This window comes from Chiloscyllium punctatum, chromosome 25 (assembly GCF_047496795.1).
Source record: "Chiloscyllium punctatum isolate Juve2018m chromosome 25, sChiPun1.3, whole genome shotgun sequence".
In the NCBI taxonomy this organism is placed as follows: domain Eukaryota; kingdom Metazoa; phylum Chordata; class Chondrichthyes; order Orectolobiformes; family Hemiscylliidae; genus Chiloscyllium; species Chiloscyllium punctatum.
This window is the reverse complement of record NC_092763.1, coordinates 50693880-50713226: the sequence shown is the minus strand read 5'-3', so window position 1 is coordinate 50713226 and position 19347 is coordinate 50693880. Positions and strand designations below refer to the sequence as shown.

The following is a 19347-nucleotide window of genomic DNA, read 5'->3' as shown; positions in this document are numbered from 1 at the left end:
GATTTCACTTAGAATAGCATGACCAAGATCTAGACTTGGTGTTTGAATGGTTGTGAGCTGTAGGTGTATTGATATCTTGCATATTATTGACTATTTTCAATGATCATCCACAACTTCACCTAAGTTTATCCCTGGTTCAGTTCTATGTACAATTGGAACACCGAGTAATGTACAATTGTACATGAACTAGCTGACATGCACTTCTCCTTAACATCACCTCATTAGGTATTGTGACTGCATAAGATTGAGGCTCACTACAAACTTTCGATGCTTCTGTGAATCACCAGATCATGATGGTATAACTTAAATCTTGTACCTACAAATGGACGAAGCAATTCTAAGGCCATATTCTCTCTCGCTTGCTTGCACCAGGTTTGTCCTCTATTCCGGAAGGTAGGACTGGTAGTTACTGGACAAGGTTTTTCTACTCGCCTTCTGAACAGGTGTTCCACTAACAATGGCAAATCCATATGCAGAAGTGATGCTTTTAAGCATCAGATTGCAATATGGAGAGTTTGCCTTGTCTCCCAGCAATTCACAATTAATCCCTCAGTGGTGTGAACCATTCACTCGGCAAGGCAGTTGGATCTGGGATAGCATGAGGAGGCTGGCTATGCCTCATGTTCCTAAAAAGGTCCACAGCTACATTGCATCTATACTTAGATATGATCTCTTAGATATGATATCAAAATAGACAGAATATTACACTCATTATGTCTGGTATCATTCAAAGTATTAATCAATTAACTGATGATTGAAAGATCCTGGAGAAAATCACCACTATTGAGAATAAATAAATTAGTTGCAATTTTAGACTAAGGGCAGGATATACTCTTGTGGGAAAGAGTATAGATTCTGTATGTTGATATGGTAACACTGCTATTGTTGGTTGACCACAAAAGGAAGAACATATTTTGATGCCAATGTACCAATCGAAGAATTGAGTGCTCCACGATATGAAGCTATGTTTGACCTTTTCTTTTTAAGTTGCAAAGTTGACTTCCAACAACCCAGATGCACACTCTCCAGGACTCTGACCAGTCAGATGTTCACTCTCTCACATAGTAATCGTGGCTGAAATTATATGCTTGCCACTCTATACAGAATCCCTACAGTGCAGAAAGAGACTATTTGGCCCATCGAGTCTGCAATGACCGTCCAAAGAGCATCCCACTCAGACCAAGACCCAGCCCCCCAACCCTATTCCCATAATCCACCTATTCTTCACTTCCCCGGACACTAAGGTGCAATTTCCAATGGCCAACCCACCTAACGTGCACATCCTTGGAGTGTGGGAGGAAACTGAAGCACCCGGAGGAAACCTATACAGGCATGGGTAGAATGTGCCAACTTCATACAGACAGACAAGGCTGGAATCGAACCTTGACCCTTGGCACTATCAGACAGCAGTGCTAACCGTTGTGTCACAATTAGTTTTGAATTGAATTCACTCATGGGATGTGGTGTTTAAGGCTGGGCTAGCATTTATTGCCCATCTCTAGTTGTCCTTGAGAGGTGGTAGTGAGCTACTATCTTGAACTGCTACAATGCATTTGGTGGAAAAATGCTGTTAGGGAGGGAGGGTGTTCCTGGATTTTGACTTAGCAATACAAAGAACAGTGATACACTTCCAAATCAAGACGGTGATGACATTGGAGGGGAAGTTATCGGTAGTTCTGTCCCTATGTATCTGTTGCCCTTATGACCATTGCCATCTAGAAGATGGACTTTGAAATGTGTTTTTCAAGGAGCCTTGGTGAATTTCCACAGTCCATTTTGTAGATGGTAAACACGCTGCTGCTACTGTGAGTCAGTGATGGAGGGAGTGAATGTGGTGCCAATCAAGTGAGCTTTGTCCTGGACAGCATAAACCTATCATTGAAACTGGGAGAAAGTGAGGACTGCAGACGCTGGAGATCAGAGCTGAAAAACGTGTTGCTGGAAAATCGCAGCAGGTCAGGCAGCATCCAAGGAGCAGGAGAACCGACGTTTTGGGCATAAGCCCTTCTTCAGGATTCCTGAAGAAGGGCTTATGCCCAAAACGTCAATTCTCCTGGTCCTTTGATGTTATTATTGAAACTGCTCTCATTCAGCCAATGGGGACAGTTCCATCACACTTCTGGCTCATGCTTTGTGGGTGGTGGACAGCTTTAGGGAGTGAGTTACTCACTGCAGGTTTCTTCACCTCTGATCTCCTGTTGTAGCTACAGTATTTATATAGTTGGTCCAGTTCAGTTTCTGATCCATGATAAGCTCCAGGATATTGAGAGTGGGAAATCCAGCAACAGTAAGGTCAGTGAATGTCTAGGGCTGATGGTTAGAGTTCTGGTCCCCACACTATTAGAAGAATGTGGAAGTTTTGGAGAGGGTACTGAAAACGGTTTACTCGGATACTGCCTGGTTTGGAAAATATTAGCTATGAGGAGAGATTGGACAAACTTTGATTTCTCGAACATCAGAGGCTAAAGGGTTTACAAAATTATGAGGGGCATGAATAAAACGGATGGTCAGTGTCTTGTTTTCAGGGTAGAAATGCTGATTACTATGGGACATAGGTTTAAGAAAAAGGGGAAAGTTTAAAGGAGATGTGAGGGGCAAGCTCTCTCCCCGCAGGAATGTACTGCCCCAGGAGGTAGTAAAAGCAGACACAATAGCAATGTTTAAAAGGCATCTTAACAGACACATGAATAGGCATGTATTCTTGCATGCCATTTTTCCAAGTTATTATGCAATATTTATAGAGAGTATGTGTACTAATATCTTACCTGACTTGCCAAACGTCTCAGTGAGACAGCAATAATTTTCTGCTTCCTCTCAGTAATCAGATTAACAAACCTAAAAAGAATTTATGAATCCAATGTTGTTAAACATGTAATCAGTAACATTATCTGAATAATCTGATAAATTTTAAGTTAGTTGCAAAAACATTAATACAGGTGACCCAACCAACAGAATTCATTTTTTGTGATCAATGCCAAAAGTGATCATGTGCATGGGTCACTTAATGGCTTAATTCCTATTCTAAAATGAAACTGAAATTCAGGCTTTACTTGAAATTTGTTCCATATTCCCTATTCATATTACAACATTTGATAACAAAAATATAAAATACTAATAATTAATTGCACAAGTACAGTAGAGGACTGGCAAAGGATTCTGATGTCTATTACTTTACAAATTGCATAAATACTATGATTTATCTACCCGTATTTTGTCTGGTTTTCCTTGAATTTTATTTCTTAAAAACTTGTAGTTTGTATCTTCAGCATTAAAAGTGTATTTGTCAGCAAAGTGGGGAAAAGCAAAATATCAATTTCCTACAATATCAATGACAATCCCAGTTTTTGTCCCCCTCAGGTCATAGTAACCATTGGATCAGTTGCCCATGTTATTTAGCTTGCTGAAATTGTAATTGAAAGTTTTCACCATAAAATACACAAACTGTTTGAACAGTGGCAGGAAAAGGAGTCTGAACTGAGTTAGCTATTTTCAGTGAAGACTTGTGGGAATAGAATTTTTTTTAGATTAGATTACTTACAGTGTGGAAACAGGCCCTTTGGCCCAACAAGTCCACACTGACCCACCGAAGTGCAACCCACCCAGATCCATTCCCCTACATTTACCCTTTCACCTAACACTACAGGCAATTTAGCATGGCCAATTCACCTAACCTGCACATTTTTGGAGTGTGGGAGGAAACCGACGTAGACACGGGGATTCCCTGAGACGGGAATTGAACCCAGGTCTTTGGCACTGTGAGGGAGCAGTGCTAACTACTGTGCCACCGTGCTGCCCACTTTTTAAAAAAATATTTAGTAATTTAGTAATTGTGATACAACAATTAGCCTGAGGGGTGGTGGGTAACTGAAGTGGAGAGAGAGGAGTCAGCTTCTCAATCGCTTACTGGCAACTCCTTATGACAGCTACACAATCAAATTTTAAATTGCAGCTCTGTTGACAACCAGGGTTTGTCAGAACTCTGTTAAGAACCACAAAGAATAAGAGGGAACTTAGGCACATTGCCAAGAGTTCTTCTAAGCTATCTTGCTATACCTTAGCAAGGAAGCCAGAATTCATAGCAAAGATAGGAGGCAAGCGTACTGGCATGAAAAGGCACAAAGTGTCATAAGCAGGACCCTCAAAATGAAAAATATCACATGTACTGTGTTAAACGTCAAGTTCTTTTGAACAAATTTTTTGAGGCAACAATACAGGCTCAGTTTGTGTGCAAGTAATATTTCACGAGCTGAACTTCAATGTGAACATAGGAGGTATGGTTAGTAATTTTGTAGATGACACCAGAACTGGAGGTGTAGTAGAAAGTGAAGGAGGTTACCTCAGGGGGTTGGGGGGGTTAACTGATACAGGAAATAAATTTGCCACATGAATATAAAGAGTCTTCTTACAGACATACATTACCTGACTAGAGCAAGTCCATAGGAGAGAATCAGTTCACTAGATGCAGTTTTCCCAGCCTCATCCTGAAGTTTACATTGCATCAGAGCTTCTGTGCACTCCACAGCAAGTGGAGTGCTATTGCCATATCTATAAAACGGGAAGAAAAAATACAAGCTTCATCAAATATCGGTATAACCACACCAATGAACAGCACACGTTTATGGGGCAAAATGTGGAAGATTGTGGTTAGTTGCAGATTAAATAAGCAAAGGTCTGTTACAGACATAAACCCTTCTGCACTGCAAACTTTATAGAACTCCAACAAGCTAGACCATCAGCAGACCATTGCTAACGTCTACTATACAGTCAAAGAATGCAGGTACCACATATTGTCCTGACATTTAGTTTTCTTAATTTTCAAATTCTGTACCCACCTTATTTAATCCAAAGTCAAAAGACTGAGGTGTATGCCATTTGGAGGAAGATACACAATGGTGTAAAGACTGTGTATTTTTACTTAGTGCTTTTTAAGAAACTGTGGATTGAAATAAGAAAGCTTTAAACCCAGTATTTGAAAGGGTGGATGTATGTTTCAAAAGCACATAACCTAACAACTATTGCAGAGTTTGCATAAATTGTTTGAAGAAACAGTCATTGAAGTTGAGTTTCAGATCATTTAGGGTCAAAGTGGGAGTACCACTACAGCTTTTGCTGGCAAGAGGTTGTTCATTGGTCTATGGACTAGGGATCGATATCAATGACAGATATTTTGCCTGCCTGGAAACAAAGTAGAGAGAAAGATACAGAAAAACAGAAATTGAAGTGAGTTTTGACTGTAGAAAACATAGCGACTGTACCCAAGTTGTATTAGTTGTCTATGCCTCTTGAGAAGAAGTGAAAAATATCTGGCATACCTTTACTGGCATACTTTTATCTGGCATACTCTGCCATACTTTTACCTTGCTTGCCTGTGTCTAAGTGTGTAAACAAAAGTTTAAAAACTCCTAATTTACAATGTTATATGCTGATGGGTTATAACTGTTGACCTATAGCTACAGTTTAATTGCTCGTAATAAACACTAATATCTTGTTCAGTACAAAACCTGGTCCATGCTATCAACTTGAGTCTGAAATTCAGGTCAACTATGGAGGTTCACATTTTTTATAAAGTCTTTACTGTCTGCAACATCTCTGGAAATAGCAGGGCTCAATTTCTAGCACGCTACCCCAGTGAATAAAAATGATGATTCCCAGAATTCTGCATTAGGGTGACCGCACTTTTAGAAGCGAATTAGAAATATCCACATAAAAAGAAAGTGACAGAGTAGAAATCAACAGCAAAGTAGTTCGACTTTTCAGCAGGAAGTTAGCACTGGTAAACTCATCAATATAAAAATCAGAAAAAAAAGGAGCATGAAATTTTTCAGTTAAGACTGGAACAAAAAATGTTCTGCAAGCCCTGAAAATTCTCAGGCTCTCCTGTTTGGTCATGCAGACTGTCACATCTCACAAGGTAGCATGCTGGAAATCAGGCTAGCTATTCCCAAAGTCATCACAAAAGTCAGTAATATTATCCAAAGCCTCAACCTGAGCTGCAAATCTTCTCAAAACTCACTATTATCCAAGTATATGAAGTCCCCAATTTACCTGTCAGATAGGCCAAGGCTAATGGAAAACACAGACCAGGTTTCTATACTTAACAAGAATGAGAATTTATTATAAATAGATTCTAACCACAAATAAACAACTATGAACTGTCAACCTATAACTATAACTTAAAACATTGATCCTCCTAAAGCCCCTTTATCTTATGTTATACCACACACACATTATGGATGAAGAGAATAAAATGGGAGAAGCAGTTCAAAAGGCCCAGTCCATAGGGTTCAGATAAGATCTGCCAGGATTTCTGACCTACACTCTTTTTCTCCAGATATTTTTCACTTCTTCTCAAGAGGCATAGACAACTAATACATTAACTGCAAGGCTTCTTGTTAGGAGGTAAAAGGCACAGTTTACAGCACCCGGCAATGGAAAACAAACAGGCTTTAAGACTTTAGCTATATTATTGGAGAAAAAAAAGGCAACATCTGTCCTTTCAGCCATCCGAAAGCTTCTGCCGGTAACATTCTCAACTACAAACCTTTTGGCTACCTGGAAGACAATCAGATAATTTAATCAGACTGAGAGCCTTTGGCATCCACAACTGGTCACAATTCCATAAACTACTCAGCAATCTGTTGGTCACTAAATTTCACTTCGTACACAGCCCATTGCGCCAGACATTCACAGCTTCCCATACAGCTCATACAATGGCAGGATAAATACCATAAACAATGAGTTTCAGCAAGTTGCTACTCAGAAGTGCAGCAACTCCTTCCACAGTCTTCAATTTTAAAAGTAGCTTTCCAATTCCGTCCAGAAAATAAAAAAGACACAATCATCATAATATACTGAGCAATGAGGAGTCCTTAGTGAAAATAGACTGATCAGGCCAGAAAAAGTGTAAGTTGTTAAAGGGATGGAGGGTGTTAAAAGCAGTTTGAGATTTGAATGGTCGTGAAGAACAGAAACTGTCAGATGACATAGATTTAAGGTTTGGCAAAGAAAAAAATTTGACTTTTTTTTTAAGAAACACAAGTTGATGTAATATGAAATTCACTGTCAGAAAAGGGCAACAGTAGCAGATTCATGGTAATATTCAAAAAGGAAATGGGTAAATATTTACAAAAAAAAGTTATGTGAAGAACAAGAAAATACAATTAATGAAGTAGTTCTAACAAACAGCTCACTGTCAAATAGTTAAATAAACTTCTTTTCTGCTGTATCATTGTTCAGCTGTTTCATTCCATAAAATTAGACAAAGAAATACATGCAGAGCCCAGGCAACATCTCTGAATTTTTATGGTTCAAGACAAAATACAGTCCAAAGATGTGCGGGGCAGATGAATTGGCTATGCTAAAATTGCCCATAGTGTTAGGTGCATTATATCCACCTCCCTCCACTTCCTCAGGCAGCTCATACGGACACCACCTTCCGCATAAAAAAGTTGTCCCTCAGGTCCTATTTAAATTGGGTCGGGGGGGTTACTCTTTGGAGGGTCGGTGTGGACTTTTTGGGCCGAAGGGCCTGTTTCCACACAGTAGGGAATCTAAATCTAACCCGAAAGAGTTATGCTCTCAGCTGAGGAGGGATGAATTTGCTCCTCTATTCACTCAGCCCTTTGGTTGGTCACAAGGCCAATTTAATAACTGACCAATTTCCTCATGAACATTTTTCTCCCAGACCCAAATGAACTGAAGGTCCTGATAATAAAAACTGAAAGAACTGCAGATGCTGGAAATCAGAAACAAAAACAGAAATTGCTTGAAAGGCTCAGCAGGTCTGCCAGCATCAGTGGAGAAAAATCAGAATCAACAACTTGGGTCCAGTGACCCTTCCTGAATGCACTGGCCTTGTAACCTTTACTGGATTGAAAGGCTAACTATTTCTCCCTGGGGAGTGTTGCTGAATGAAGAGACCTAGGAGTGCAGGTGCATAGTTCCTGAACGTTGAGTCACATGTTGACAGGGTGGTATGGAAAGCATTCAGCATTTGGCATGCTTGCCTTCATTAATCAGTGCATTGAGTATAGGAGTTGTCACGTTGAGTCTGTACAGGACTTTTAGAATAGCATGTCCAGTTCTGATTTCCCTGCTACAGAAAAGATGTTTTTAAACTTGAAAGGGTGCAAAAAAGATTTACAAGAATGTTGCCGGGATTGGAGGGTTGGAGCTATTGGGAGAGCCTAAATGTCTGGGGCTTTTTTCTCTGGAGTATTGGAGGCTGTAGTGTGACCTTGTAGAGATTTACAAAATCATGAGGGGGATGGATAAGGTGAATAGCTAATTCCCCAGCATAGGGGAATTCAAAAATAGAGGTTTAAGGCGAGAGGAGAAAAATTTAAATAGGACCTGAGGGACAACTTTTTTATGCAGAAGATGGTGTCTGTATGAACTGCCCGAAGAAGTGGAGAAGGTGGGTATAATTACAACCTTTAAAATGCATCTGCATGGGTAAATGAATAAGAAGGGTTTAGAGGGACATGAGCCAAATGCTGGTAAAAATGGTACTAGATCAGTTTAGGATATCTGGTTGGTGCAAACGTGTAGGACTGAATGAATCATACAACACTGAAACAGACTAATGACTCTCTCTACAGATGATCCAGACCTACTGGGTTTCTCCAGCATTCTACATTTGTTGTAAATGAACTCATGTGTTTAAAGGGAGGCTAACTTAACCAGGCATTCCTGAGTTCACAAAGTGAGTTTATTAATTACTAAACAAGAAAGTTAATATCATAACACACATACACCGATTAAGAATAAGAGGCAAGTCCAAAATAATAAGTTAGAAAAAATATGTAAACCCTAACCTCAACTTTTAGCTACACCTACTGGTTTTCAGGGCCTTCCTGAAGTCTACAGAAGTCTACACTACAGAACACTCCCAATCCCATGGATCATTAACCTGTTACAGGACATCTCTTTTATGACTGCCCTAGTCCTACGGTCTCCTATAATTCACTGAAATTCTTAAATTGAGTGGCAGCAATATATTTCAGCAATGTCCTCCAAGAATTCCTACAGAAAAGCCAAATTATGGCAGAATCTGTAGGAAGCATTGGACCTATCAACCATTTCAGGTACCAGTGAAGTGGAAGAAAGTAATCTTTTATCCTGAAGAACTGTTAAATAAGGATGAATAGCCACCTGAAACAAGTGTGCCAGGGCTTAAATTCATTCCTCAACTTACCCTAGAAGTACATGATCTTGCATAAAACAGTACACAATACAGAGAAAACAAATCTTTAATCCAATGAACTGTTCCAGTGATTCAAAGGAAAAGAGGAAGAGGGTCAAATTAAACTAGCAAAAAAGACATTTAGTATGGACATGGAATATTTCCTAAAAACAAAATTATATGACAATGTTAAAATGACTGCCAGGTACCCTGGTGCAACTGAAACACATCTGGAAATTGATATCAGATTCGCTACAAAGAACAGGCTGATTGACACTGTAAATATAATTATATCATTAATGATGTTTCTCTGTGTAGAAACTGAACTCGTTACTTTCAGTACTTGGTAAAATTCACATTTCACCAATTGCAATTGTTATATTTTTGTAACGTATGTGAATGAAACGCAGCTGCATGATGAATTGTTAAGGATCCTAACTGTACGAACGATCGGCCTTTCCCAGCCACAACAATTAGAACTCAGCCGCTGATCCTTCAACAAAATCGCCGCAACTACCTGCTCTTCCAGGCGGAGATCCTGTCCAGTGCATGCCGCTGCAACTTACTATCCCTACTGTACAGGTACTCGATCACCTGGTCCCACTCTGCCCGGTTTAGCCAAGCCACTACCTGGCTGGTCGTCTTCCCTTCCGCGACCATTGCAGCTGCCGCCGCATACACGCATGCGCAAACCCATCCAGATGTCGTCCGCGACATTGGCAGAGATTCCGACCTATCAGCGACCGGTCCTCCCGGCGCACCGCCTATCCACCTCACCGGACAGCCAATGAGGTTGGAAGAATAGGAACTTTTGTGCTCGGCAGCTGGAGCAGCCTGAAGTTGTGCACCTCTGAGATGGTCCGATGTGGAAACTTTTCTGGTTGAACAAGGGTTCCGGAGGACTGAAATACTGGATTTTAGTTTAAAAAAAATCACACAACACCAGGTTATAGTCCAACAGGTTTATTTGGAAGGAGCGCTGCTCCTTCATCAGGTAACTTCTAAATAAACCCATTAGACTATCACCTGGGGCTGTGTGATTCTTAACTTTATCCACCCAGTTCAACACCAGCTCCTCTACATCATGTGACCAGATTTTTATAGAGTGGGAGAGTTTCTCTTGCCGAATCAAAATAAGAAAACTAATCATTGAATAATACAACATGGAGGGAGATTTTTCAACTCATCAAGATAATTCAAATTCTGATGAAGAGTGTTGGACTCTAGCTCAATCTACCAGCTTACTTTACCTTATGTGTGAGCCGAGTCCTGCGTGTTCTTTTAATGAAGCAATAGGAGAAGATATTCGGTCTCAAATTCTTACTTCATTTTAGCAGTGAGTGGATAAAGTATACAGAGCTCTGGGTCTAGATCTTCCCGTCCCTGACAAACAGCAAAGTTTGTCAGTTCACGAAGTCCAACCCCTATCCTGCCCCTGACCCAGTCTTTTATACAGTACAAAACGTCATGTAATCACAGAACATTGTGCAAGCATTGAGGTGTGGTTGTCTTCTGATTGGCTGTTGACCTGACTCCATTCTCCGTCTTCTCGCGTTCCCGGATATCTGACTCCATGTGACCTCCTTCTGCAGGTGATGGCGCGAAATAGTTCTTGTTTTTTTTAACCACAGATTGCAACATGTCCTGCATCTGCACTCACAGGGTGGCAACACCCCCGCTGTCTGCCTCGCTCTCCCAACCGCCACTATGGCCGCCAGTACACACTGCTCTTTGTTAAAAGTCCTATTGTGTGGTTACATCAGCATATCTTTACAAGTCAGATGTACTCAGTACTTTTCCACTGTCTGTTCGTCCCCACAAGGGTTACACAACCCACTGTGTTAGTTAATGGTTAAGCATAGTATTGTATTATAAGTAACTGAAGCAAATATATCATTTAAATGCTTCTGAATGCTTCGTACTAAGTGATATATTTACAAGAGTCACCGGACTTGAAATGTTAACTCTGCTTGGCACCTCCTATGTTGCCTGACCTGCTGTGCTTTTACAGCACCACTCTGATCTAAACTCTGCTTGGCACCTCCCTCCTCTTTCTTGATCTCTCCATTTCTATCTCCAGTGACAGTCTCCAGACAGACATTTACTACAAACTCACAGATCCCCATAACTGCCTGGACTACACTTCCTCCCACCCAGTATCCTGCAAGAACACTAACCCGTTTTCCCAATTCCTCCGCCTTCATCGCTTCTGCTCGAACAAGGAGACTTTCCACACCTAAGCATTCTAGATGTCCACCTATTTCGAACAATGTGCTTTTCATCCCTCTGTCATCCAGGCAGCCCTCCACCGCACCACCTCCATTCCCCATTTCACTGTTCTATACCCCCCCCAACGCAATAAAGACAGAGGCCCCCTTGTCCTCACCTACTACCCCACCACTCTTCGCATCCAATGCATCATCTTTAAACACTTCCCCCAACTCCAACTAGACCTCACCATCAAGAACATCTTCCCCTCCCCACCTCCTTCTGTCTTCCACAAGGACCATTTCCTTCAATAGTCCTTGGTTTGCGCCACTCTCCTCACCAACCCCCCCCCCCCCCCCCCCCCCCCCCCGCCCCAATACCTTTCCCTGCACCGGAAAAGATGCAAAACCTGTAGGTACACAACCTCCCTCACCTCCATCCAGGGGCCCAAACAGTCCTTCCAGGTGAGACAGAGGTTCATCTGCCTCTCTTCCAACCTAGACGAAAGTGGGTACTGCAGATGCTGGAGATTAGAGTCAAGATTAGAGTAGTGTTGGAAAGGCACAGCTCAAGCAGCATTCAAGGAGCAGGAAAATCGCGTTTCGGGCAAAAGCCTTTCATCAACAATTCCTGATGAAGGGCTTTTGCCTGAAACATTGATTTTTCTATTCCTCGTATGTTGCCTGACCTGCTGTGCTTTTCCAGTACTACTCTAATCATGTCTCTTCCAACCTAGTTAACTGCATCAGGTGATTCTGATGTGGTCTTCTCTACATTGGGAATACGAAACATAAACCTCAGCAACGGTTCACCGAGCATGTCAGCCAGGCCCACAGTGGCCGACCCTCCCAGTACTGCCCATTTTAATTATCCTTCCCACTCCCTTTCTGACATGACCATCTTTGGCCTCCTCCATTGCCACAACGAACAAAACTGCAAATTGGATAAACAATACCTCATCTTCTGCTTGAGCAGCCTACAATCCAGAGGGCTCAACATTGAGTTCTCCAACTTCAAATACCCTCCCTTCCCATCCTCCGACTCCCTTCCCAGCCCCTCCCCTCTCTTGCACTCCTCTCTGCCACCAACCAGACTCATTCCTTCCAATGATCAACTAGTTTGTACCCTCTAACTGTCTTCACTGTCCCACTTCACCACCCTGTCCCCACCACACCTTCTATCTGCAGCTCCCCCTACACCGACCCCTGGTCCTGAAGGGTCACACCCAAAATGTCGACTAATCTACTTCCTGATGCTGCCCAGCTTACCGTGTTCTGCCAGCCTGTCTACTTTTTCCCACAGATACTGCCACACTTGCTATGGTTATTCAGCAATTTCTGTTGTCTCAGACCATGCTGCTGTTCTACAAGAGTGACGGACTGTAGATTCTCCCTACAATTTTGTTTTAAATGATCCAATCACTAACTATATTCAAAAACTGTTTTCCACATATCCCTGTTGCTTCTTTGCTCATATAATACACCAGAAGCTAGTAAGGACTGCAGATACTGGAAGTCAGAGTCAACAGATGTGAAGCTAGAAGAGCACAGACAGCATCCAAGGGACAGGAAAGTCAACATTTTGGGCCAAAACACTTCTTCAGGATGCTTGAGGCCAAACCAGTTTTTGTTTAGCTCATCATAACTTCCTAATTCTTGGACTCATATTTCTAAAACATAGTGTATCATTTAGCAAATTAATTGCTCTCTCAACCTTCCTTGCCACCTTCAATGATTTAATCACAAACCCCTCAGATCATCTCATTTTAGGATTGTATTTTTTTGCCTCAACCCATACCACTTTCATACCTTTCATCTGACACAGGTTTTAAAGAGAAAGCTGTAAAAATATTCATACAATTTAGGAAATCATAGTTAAGGTAGAATACACTGATTATTGCTAAAGGGATAAATTAGAATAATTATTTTTAAGTGTATGGTGTCATTATACTTTTAAATAAAACATTTTATCACAAATGCCTGCTGAAGTCTGTAATATAATTTAAAGAACAAAGAAAAGTTACAACCCAGGAACAGCCCTTCAGCCGTCCAAGCCTGAGCCGATCCAAATGTACTGTCTAAACCTTCATATTCCTGATGAAGGGCTTTTGCCCAAAACGTCGATTTCGAAGCTACTTGGATGCTGCCTGAACTGCTGTGCTCTTCCAGCACCACTAATCCAGAATCTGGTTTCCAGCATCTGCAGTCATTGTTTTTACCTCGTTTTTTTCCCTCTGCTCCCCATCTACTCATGCATCTGTCCAGACGCATCTTAAATGAATCTACCATGCCTGCCTCTACCACTTCTGCTGGCAATGCGTTCCAAATGCCCACCACCCTCTGTGTGAAGTACTTGCTGCATGTATCCCCTTAAACTTTCCACCTCTCACTTTGAAAGCATGACCTCTCATTATTGAATCCTCCACCCTGTCTATACCCTTCATGATTTTGTAAACCTCAATCAGGTCCCCCCTCAATCTCCTTTTTTCTAGTGAAAACAATCGTAACCTACTCAACCTCTCTTCATAGCTAGCACCTTCCATACCAGGCAACATCCTCATAAACCTTCTCTGCACCCTCTCCAAAGCGTCTACATCCTTTTGGTAATGTGGCACCCTGAACTGTACACTGTACACAGTACTCTAAATGCGGCCGAACCAGTGTCTTGTACAATTTTAACATGACTTGCCAACTCTTATACTCAATACCCCGTCCAATGAAGGCAAGCATGCTATATGCCTTCTTGACCACTCTATCCACCTATGTAGCAGCCTTCAGGGTACAATGGACCTGCACTCCCAGATCTCTCTGCCCATCAACTTTTCCCAAGGCTCTTCCATTCATTATATAATTCACTCTAGAATTAGACTTGCCTAAATGCATCACCTCACATTTGTCTGGATTGAAAGCCATCTGCTACTTTTCTGCCCAACTCTCCAGTCTATCTATATCCTCCTGTATTCTCGGACAGTCCCTTATACTTTCTGCCACTCCACCAATCTTTGTGTCATCTGCAAACTTGCTGGTCATACCAACAGTGCCCTCTTCTAGATCATTTATGTATATTACAAACAACAGTTTGGTCACCTTTCTCCATTTCGAGAAACTTCCTTCAACTACTACTCTCTGTCTCCTGTTGCTCAACCAGTTTTTTATCCACCAAGCTAGAACACCATGCACACCATGTGACTTCACTTTCTCCATTAGTCTACAATGGGGAACCTTATCAAACGCCTTACTAAAATCCATGTATATGACATCAATAGCCCTTCCTTCATCTAACAACTTGGTCACTTCCTCGAAGAACTCTATCAAGTTGATAAGGCATGATTTCCCCCACACAAAACCATGTTGCCCATCACTGATAAGCTCATTTCTTTCCAAATATAAATAGATCCTATCTCTCTGTACCCTCTCCAGCAACTTTCCCACCACCGACGTCAGGCTCACTGGTCTGTAGTTACCCAGAATATCCCTACTATCCTTCTTGTACAGGGGGACAACATGAGCAACCTTCCAGTCCTCTGGCACCTCACCTGTGTTTAAGGATGCCATAAAGATATCTGTCAGGGCCCCAACTATTTCCTCTCTTGCCTCCGTCAGCAACCTGGGATAGATCCCATCTGGTCCTGGGGATTTGTCCACCTTAATAACCTCGAGCATACCCAACACATCTTCCCTACTTATGCCAACATGATCCAGACTAATCAAACTTTTATCTCTAACTCAACATTCATCATGTTCCTCTCCTCAGTGAACACTGATGCAAAGTAATCATTCAGAATCTCACCCATTCTCTCAGGTTTAGCACACAGCCTTCCTTCATTATCTTTTAGTGGACCAATCCTTTCTCTAGTTACTCGCTTGCTGCTTATATAAGAGTAAAATGCTTTGGGATTTTCCTTAATTCTGCTAGCTAAAGCTATTTCATGACCCCTTTTAGCCCGCTTGATTCCTTGTTTAAGACTTGTCCTACTCTTCCGATATTCCTCCAGGGCCCGTTCTGTTCTCAGCTGCCTAGACCTAATGTATGCTTCCCTTTTCCTCTTGGCTAGTCGTACAATTTCTCCTGTCATCCACGGTTCACGAGTCTTGCCCTTCCTATCTTTTGCCTTCAACGGGACATGCCTATACTGCGCTGCTGTTAACCTATCTTTGAAAGCCTCCCACATCTCAAATGTGGACTTCCCTTCAAATAGCTGTGTCCAATCCACATTTCCCAGCTCCTGCCTAATTTTGATATAATTAGCCTTGGCCCAGTTTAGCACTCTTCCCTTAGGACCACTCTCTCCTTTATCTACGAGTATTATAAAACTTACAGAATTGTGGTCACTGTTCCCAAAGAAATCCCCCACCGCAAATTCTACCACTTGTCCTGGCTCGTTCCCCAGTACCAGGTCCAATATGGCCCTTCCCTCATCAGACTATTGACATACTGCTCTAGAAAACTCTCTGGATGCTTCATACAAATTCTACTCCATCCAGACCTCTGACACTAAGTGTATCCCAGTCAATGTTGGGAAACTTAAAATCTCCATCACCACTACCCTATTGCCTCTACATCTTTTCATAATCTGTTTATCTATTTGTTCTTCTACCTCACGATACTGTTGGGAGGTCTGTAATACAGCCCCAACAATGTAACTGCACCCTTCTTATTTCTTAGCTCCACCCAAGACTGCCATAGCATCCTCCTTTAGCACAGTCGTGATATCTTCCCTGACCAGCAATGCAACTCCACTCCCTCTTTTACTTCCCTCCCTGTCCTATCTAAAACGTCTGTATTCTGGAATATTCAGTTGCCAATCATCATGACTTTCCCTCAAAGAAATCTCTGTGATGGCAATAATGTCTTACTCCCAAGCACCAATCTAAGCCCTAAGTTCATCTGCCTTACAGACTATACTCCTTACATTAAAGTAGATGCATTTCAGGCCACCAGTTCTTTTGCGCTCACCTGCTCTCTGCCTATTCTTCCCTTTATTAATGCCATCTTCATAATTCTTACAGTCTGCAGTCTCCACCTCACTGCCTACTTGTTTTCTCTTCTGGTTCCCAGCCCCCTGCCACATTAGTTTAAAACTTCCCCAACAGCAGTAGCAAAAACTCCCCCGAGGACATTGGTTCCGATCTGGTTCAGATGTAGACCATCCCTTTTGTAAAAGTGCCACTTTCCCCAGAACCGGTCCCAATGTCAAGCCACGTGTTCAACCTGCCTATTTTTTCATTTCTACACTGGCTAGCACGTGGCACTGGTAGCAATCCCGAGATCACTACCTTTGAGGTCCTCCCCTTTAACTTCTCTCCTAGCTCCCTGAATTCTTCTTTCAGGACCTCATCTTGCTTTCTACTTTTATCGTTGGTGCCTATATGAACCAGGAATTTCAAAAAAAACGTAATAAAATTGAGTGACAAATCTACAGAGTGGTTCATACTTTCTCCAAATACAACCCCACCCCAGAGTGAATTTTATTGCTCATTTATGTGCAATATTTTTAGGTTCAGCTATGGAATCAGGAAACTATTGAAAAACTTTATTGTGCTACAGGGACTCATCAATAAATTGATTATTATTGAGTTATATAATTTGTCATTTTTAACTTGAAAACTATAGTGTTTCTATTCCCAAGCCATGATCCCAATTGGCATATAGAGGTCATTATCTAAAATGGAAATTCTGAACTGAATCAATTGGATTTACTAGGTAGCACCAGCATCTGTGAGTCAAGAGTTGTGGGTAAGAGTCCCACAACAAAAATGAATTCCTAATCTTGCTCATGTGCCAGTGCTAATGAGGTGCAGTGTTCTGGATGAATTCTCAAACTATATTCCTGTTCTGGTATTGCAATAATTAAATGACTGTTAAAGATCCCATAACATGATTTGATAAAAAGATTGAGTAACCATCAACAAATAAAATTAGGTTATTTCTTTCCTATTTTGCTGTTTATGGGATGGTGCTGTAATAAAATGATTATGTTTGTCGAGGTAACAACTGTCAGCACATTTCAACATAATCATTATGTTTGGTATTCTGCATGTTTCCAACATGGAATTAATCCCAATAAGTGCAAGGTGTTGCCTTTGAAGAGTTCTAGAAAGGGAAGGATTTACACAATGAATAGTAGGTCCCTAGAAAATACTGATGAACAAAAAAGGCTTGGTTTACAAGCCCATAGCTCCCTGAAGGTGTGAGCACAGGCAGGGAGGTGAAGAAGGCATAGAGGATGCTTGGCTTCATTAGACAGGGCACAGACTATAGAGGCAAGGAAGTCTTGTTTCAAATTTATAAAACATTGGTTAGGCCACAGATGAAATACTATGTGCAATTTTGGGTCACCATACAATCAAAAGGATGTGATTGATCTTGAGAAGGTGCAGAGGAGATTAATTGGAATGTTGCCAGAGATGAAAAGTCTCAGTTGTGAGGAAAGACTGGACAGGCTAGGTTTGTTTTCTTTGGAACAGAGGAGGTTGAGGGGTGACTTAATTGAGGTATACAAAATTATGAGCGGCATGAACAGGGTAGATTGCAAAAATCTCTTCCCCATTGCAGACCTTTCTAACACTGGAGGGCACAAGTTTAAGGTGAGAAGCAAATGGTTTCGAGGAGGTCTGAGGATTTTTTTTCACCCAGAGTTTAGTGGACATTTGGGTTGTGCTGCCTGAGAGGGTGATGTAGGAAAATACTCTTACAATTAAGAAGCATCTGGATGCGCACTTAAAATGCCAGGGCATTGTAGTCTATGGACCAAGTGCACGTAAATAGGATTAGTGCAGTTTGGTGTTGGTTGGTCAGCATAGACATGATGTGACAAAGGGCCTCTTTCTATGTAGTATTACTCTACAATGAGCTACTTTATAAATACAACTTTTTTTTAGTGGTAGAGCTATATTAAACATTCACTCTGCTCATAGATTTGGCATTGGCAGAATTTTGAGTTGGCAATTATTAGGTAGAGATTCTGAATGTTTTTTTAAATCACTTCAACACAAATTAATGGACTCTTGATGATATATCATAAATTCAATCATTTGTGAAGTATTCTGCCATGCTATGGAGGGAGATTGGGAATGTCTCCTCATTGAAACTTCAGCTATCTAATTTTTAATTTTATTAATTCATGGGATGTGAGCATGGCGTTAAGACTAGTATTAATAGTCCATCTCTCATTAACCTTCAGAAGGTAATGATGAGCTGACTTCTTGAACCATTTTAATCCATCTGGTGAAGGTACACTCATAATTTTGTTTGGAAGATTTTTTTTATCCAGCAACAGTGAAAGGTCAGCGATATAGTTCTGAGTCAGAATGGAGTGTGGCTTAGAGCTTCTAGTGATTGTCCATGCACTTCCTGCCTTTGTCATTTGAGGTGAAAGTGATCATGTGTTTGGAAATCTTGATGAGTGGCTGCAGTGTATCTTACATTTGGTACCTATTGCTGCCATTTGTGCTGATGGTGAAGGAGGTGAACATAAGAACATCAGGATTAGAAGCTGAAGTAGGATATCATTCAGCCCCTCAAATCTGCCCCACTATTCAACAAGACCAAGGCTGATTTCACACAGACCTCAATTCATCTCCTTCAACAGCTCACCACATGTTTTAACACCCCAACATGTCAAAACTCTAATTACCTCTTCTCTAAATACATTCAGTGATCTAACCCCATAACTGCCTGGGATAGAGATTTCTCAGACATTCACTACCCTGAAGGAAAAGAAATTTCTTTGGATCTTAGTTTTAAATGAGGGTTCCTTTAATCTATAACAATGTCGCTTATTTTGAGATGTTCCCACTCATGAAAATGTGATACTGAGAAACCCCACAGTAACTTGTTTCATGTCAAAGTTACAAAAGGGATAAGGCTACCTCTTCATCCCATAAATCAGCCTTGTATATCTCTTTAAACTGCCTCCATTGTCACAATATACTTACTTAAATACAGGAATTAAA

The 19347-nt window shown here is 41.3% G+C and overlaps 1 protein-coding gene across 2 annotated transcripts in view; it reads right to left on the bottom strand.

Moving 5' to 3' along the window:
- las1l (LAS1 like ribosome biogenesis factor) overlaps window positions 1–10547 on the bottom strand; it is an 81847-nt gene extending 71300 nt beyond the window's left edge. Inside the window, exons 1-3 of one of the 2 annotated variants that reach the window (XM_072595266.1) lie at window positions 10435–10547; window positions 4420–4545; window positions 2766–2835 (exon numbers count right to left, since the gene is read on the bottom strand). In XM_072595266.1, the coding sequence (XP_072451367.1) occupies window positions 2766–2835; window positions 4420–4499 (150 nt within the window). In that variant the 5' untranslated portion in view covers window positions 4500–4545; window positions 10435–10547. Of the gene's footprint in view, window positions 1–2765; window positions 2836–4419; window positions 4546–9701; window positions 9880–10434 lie in introns of those variants that run through there. The other variant, XM_072595265.1, reaches the window with a different exon arrangement.
- Between the last annotated feature and the right edge of the window lie 8800 nt (window positions 10548–19347).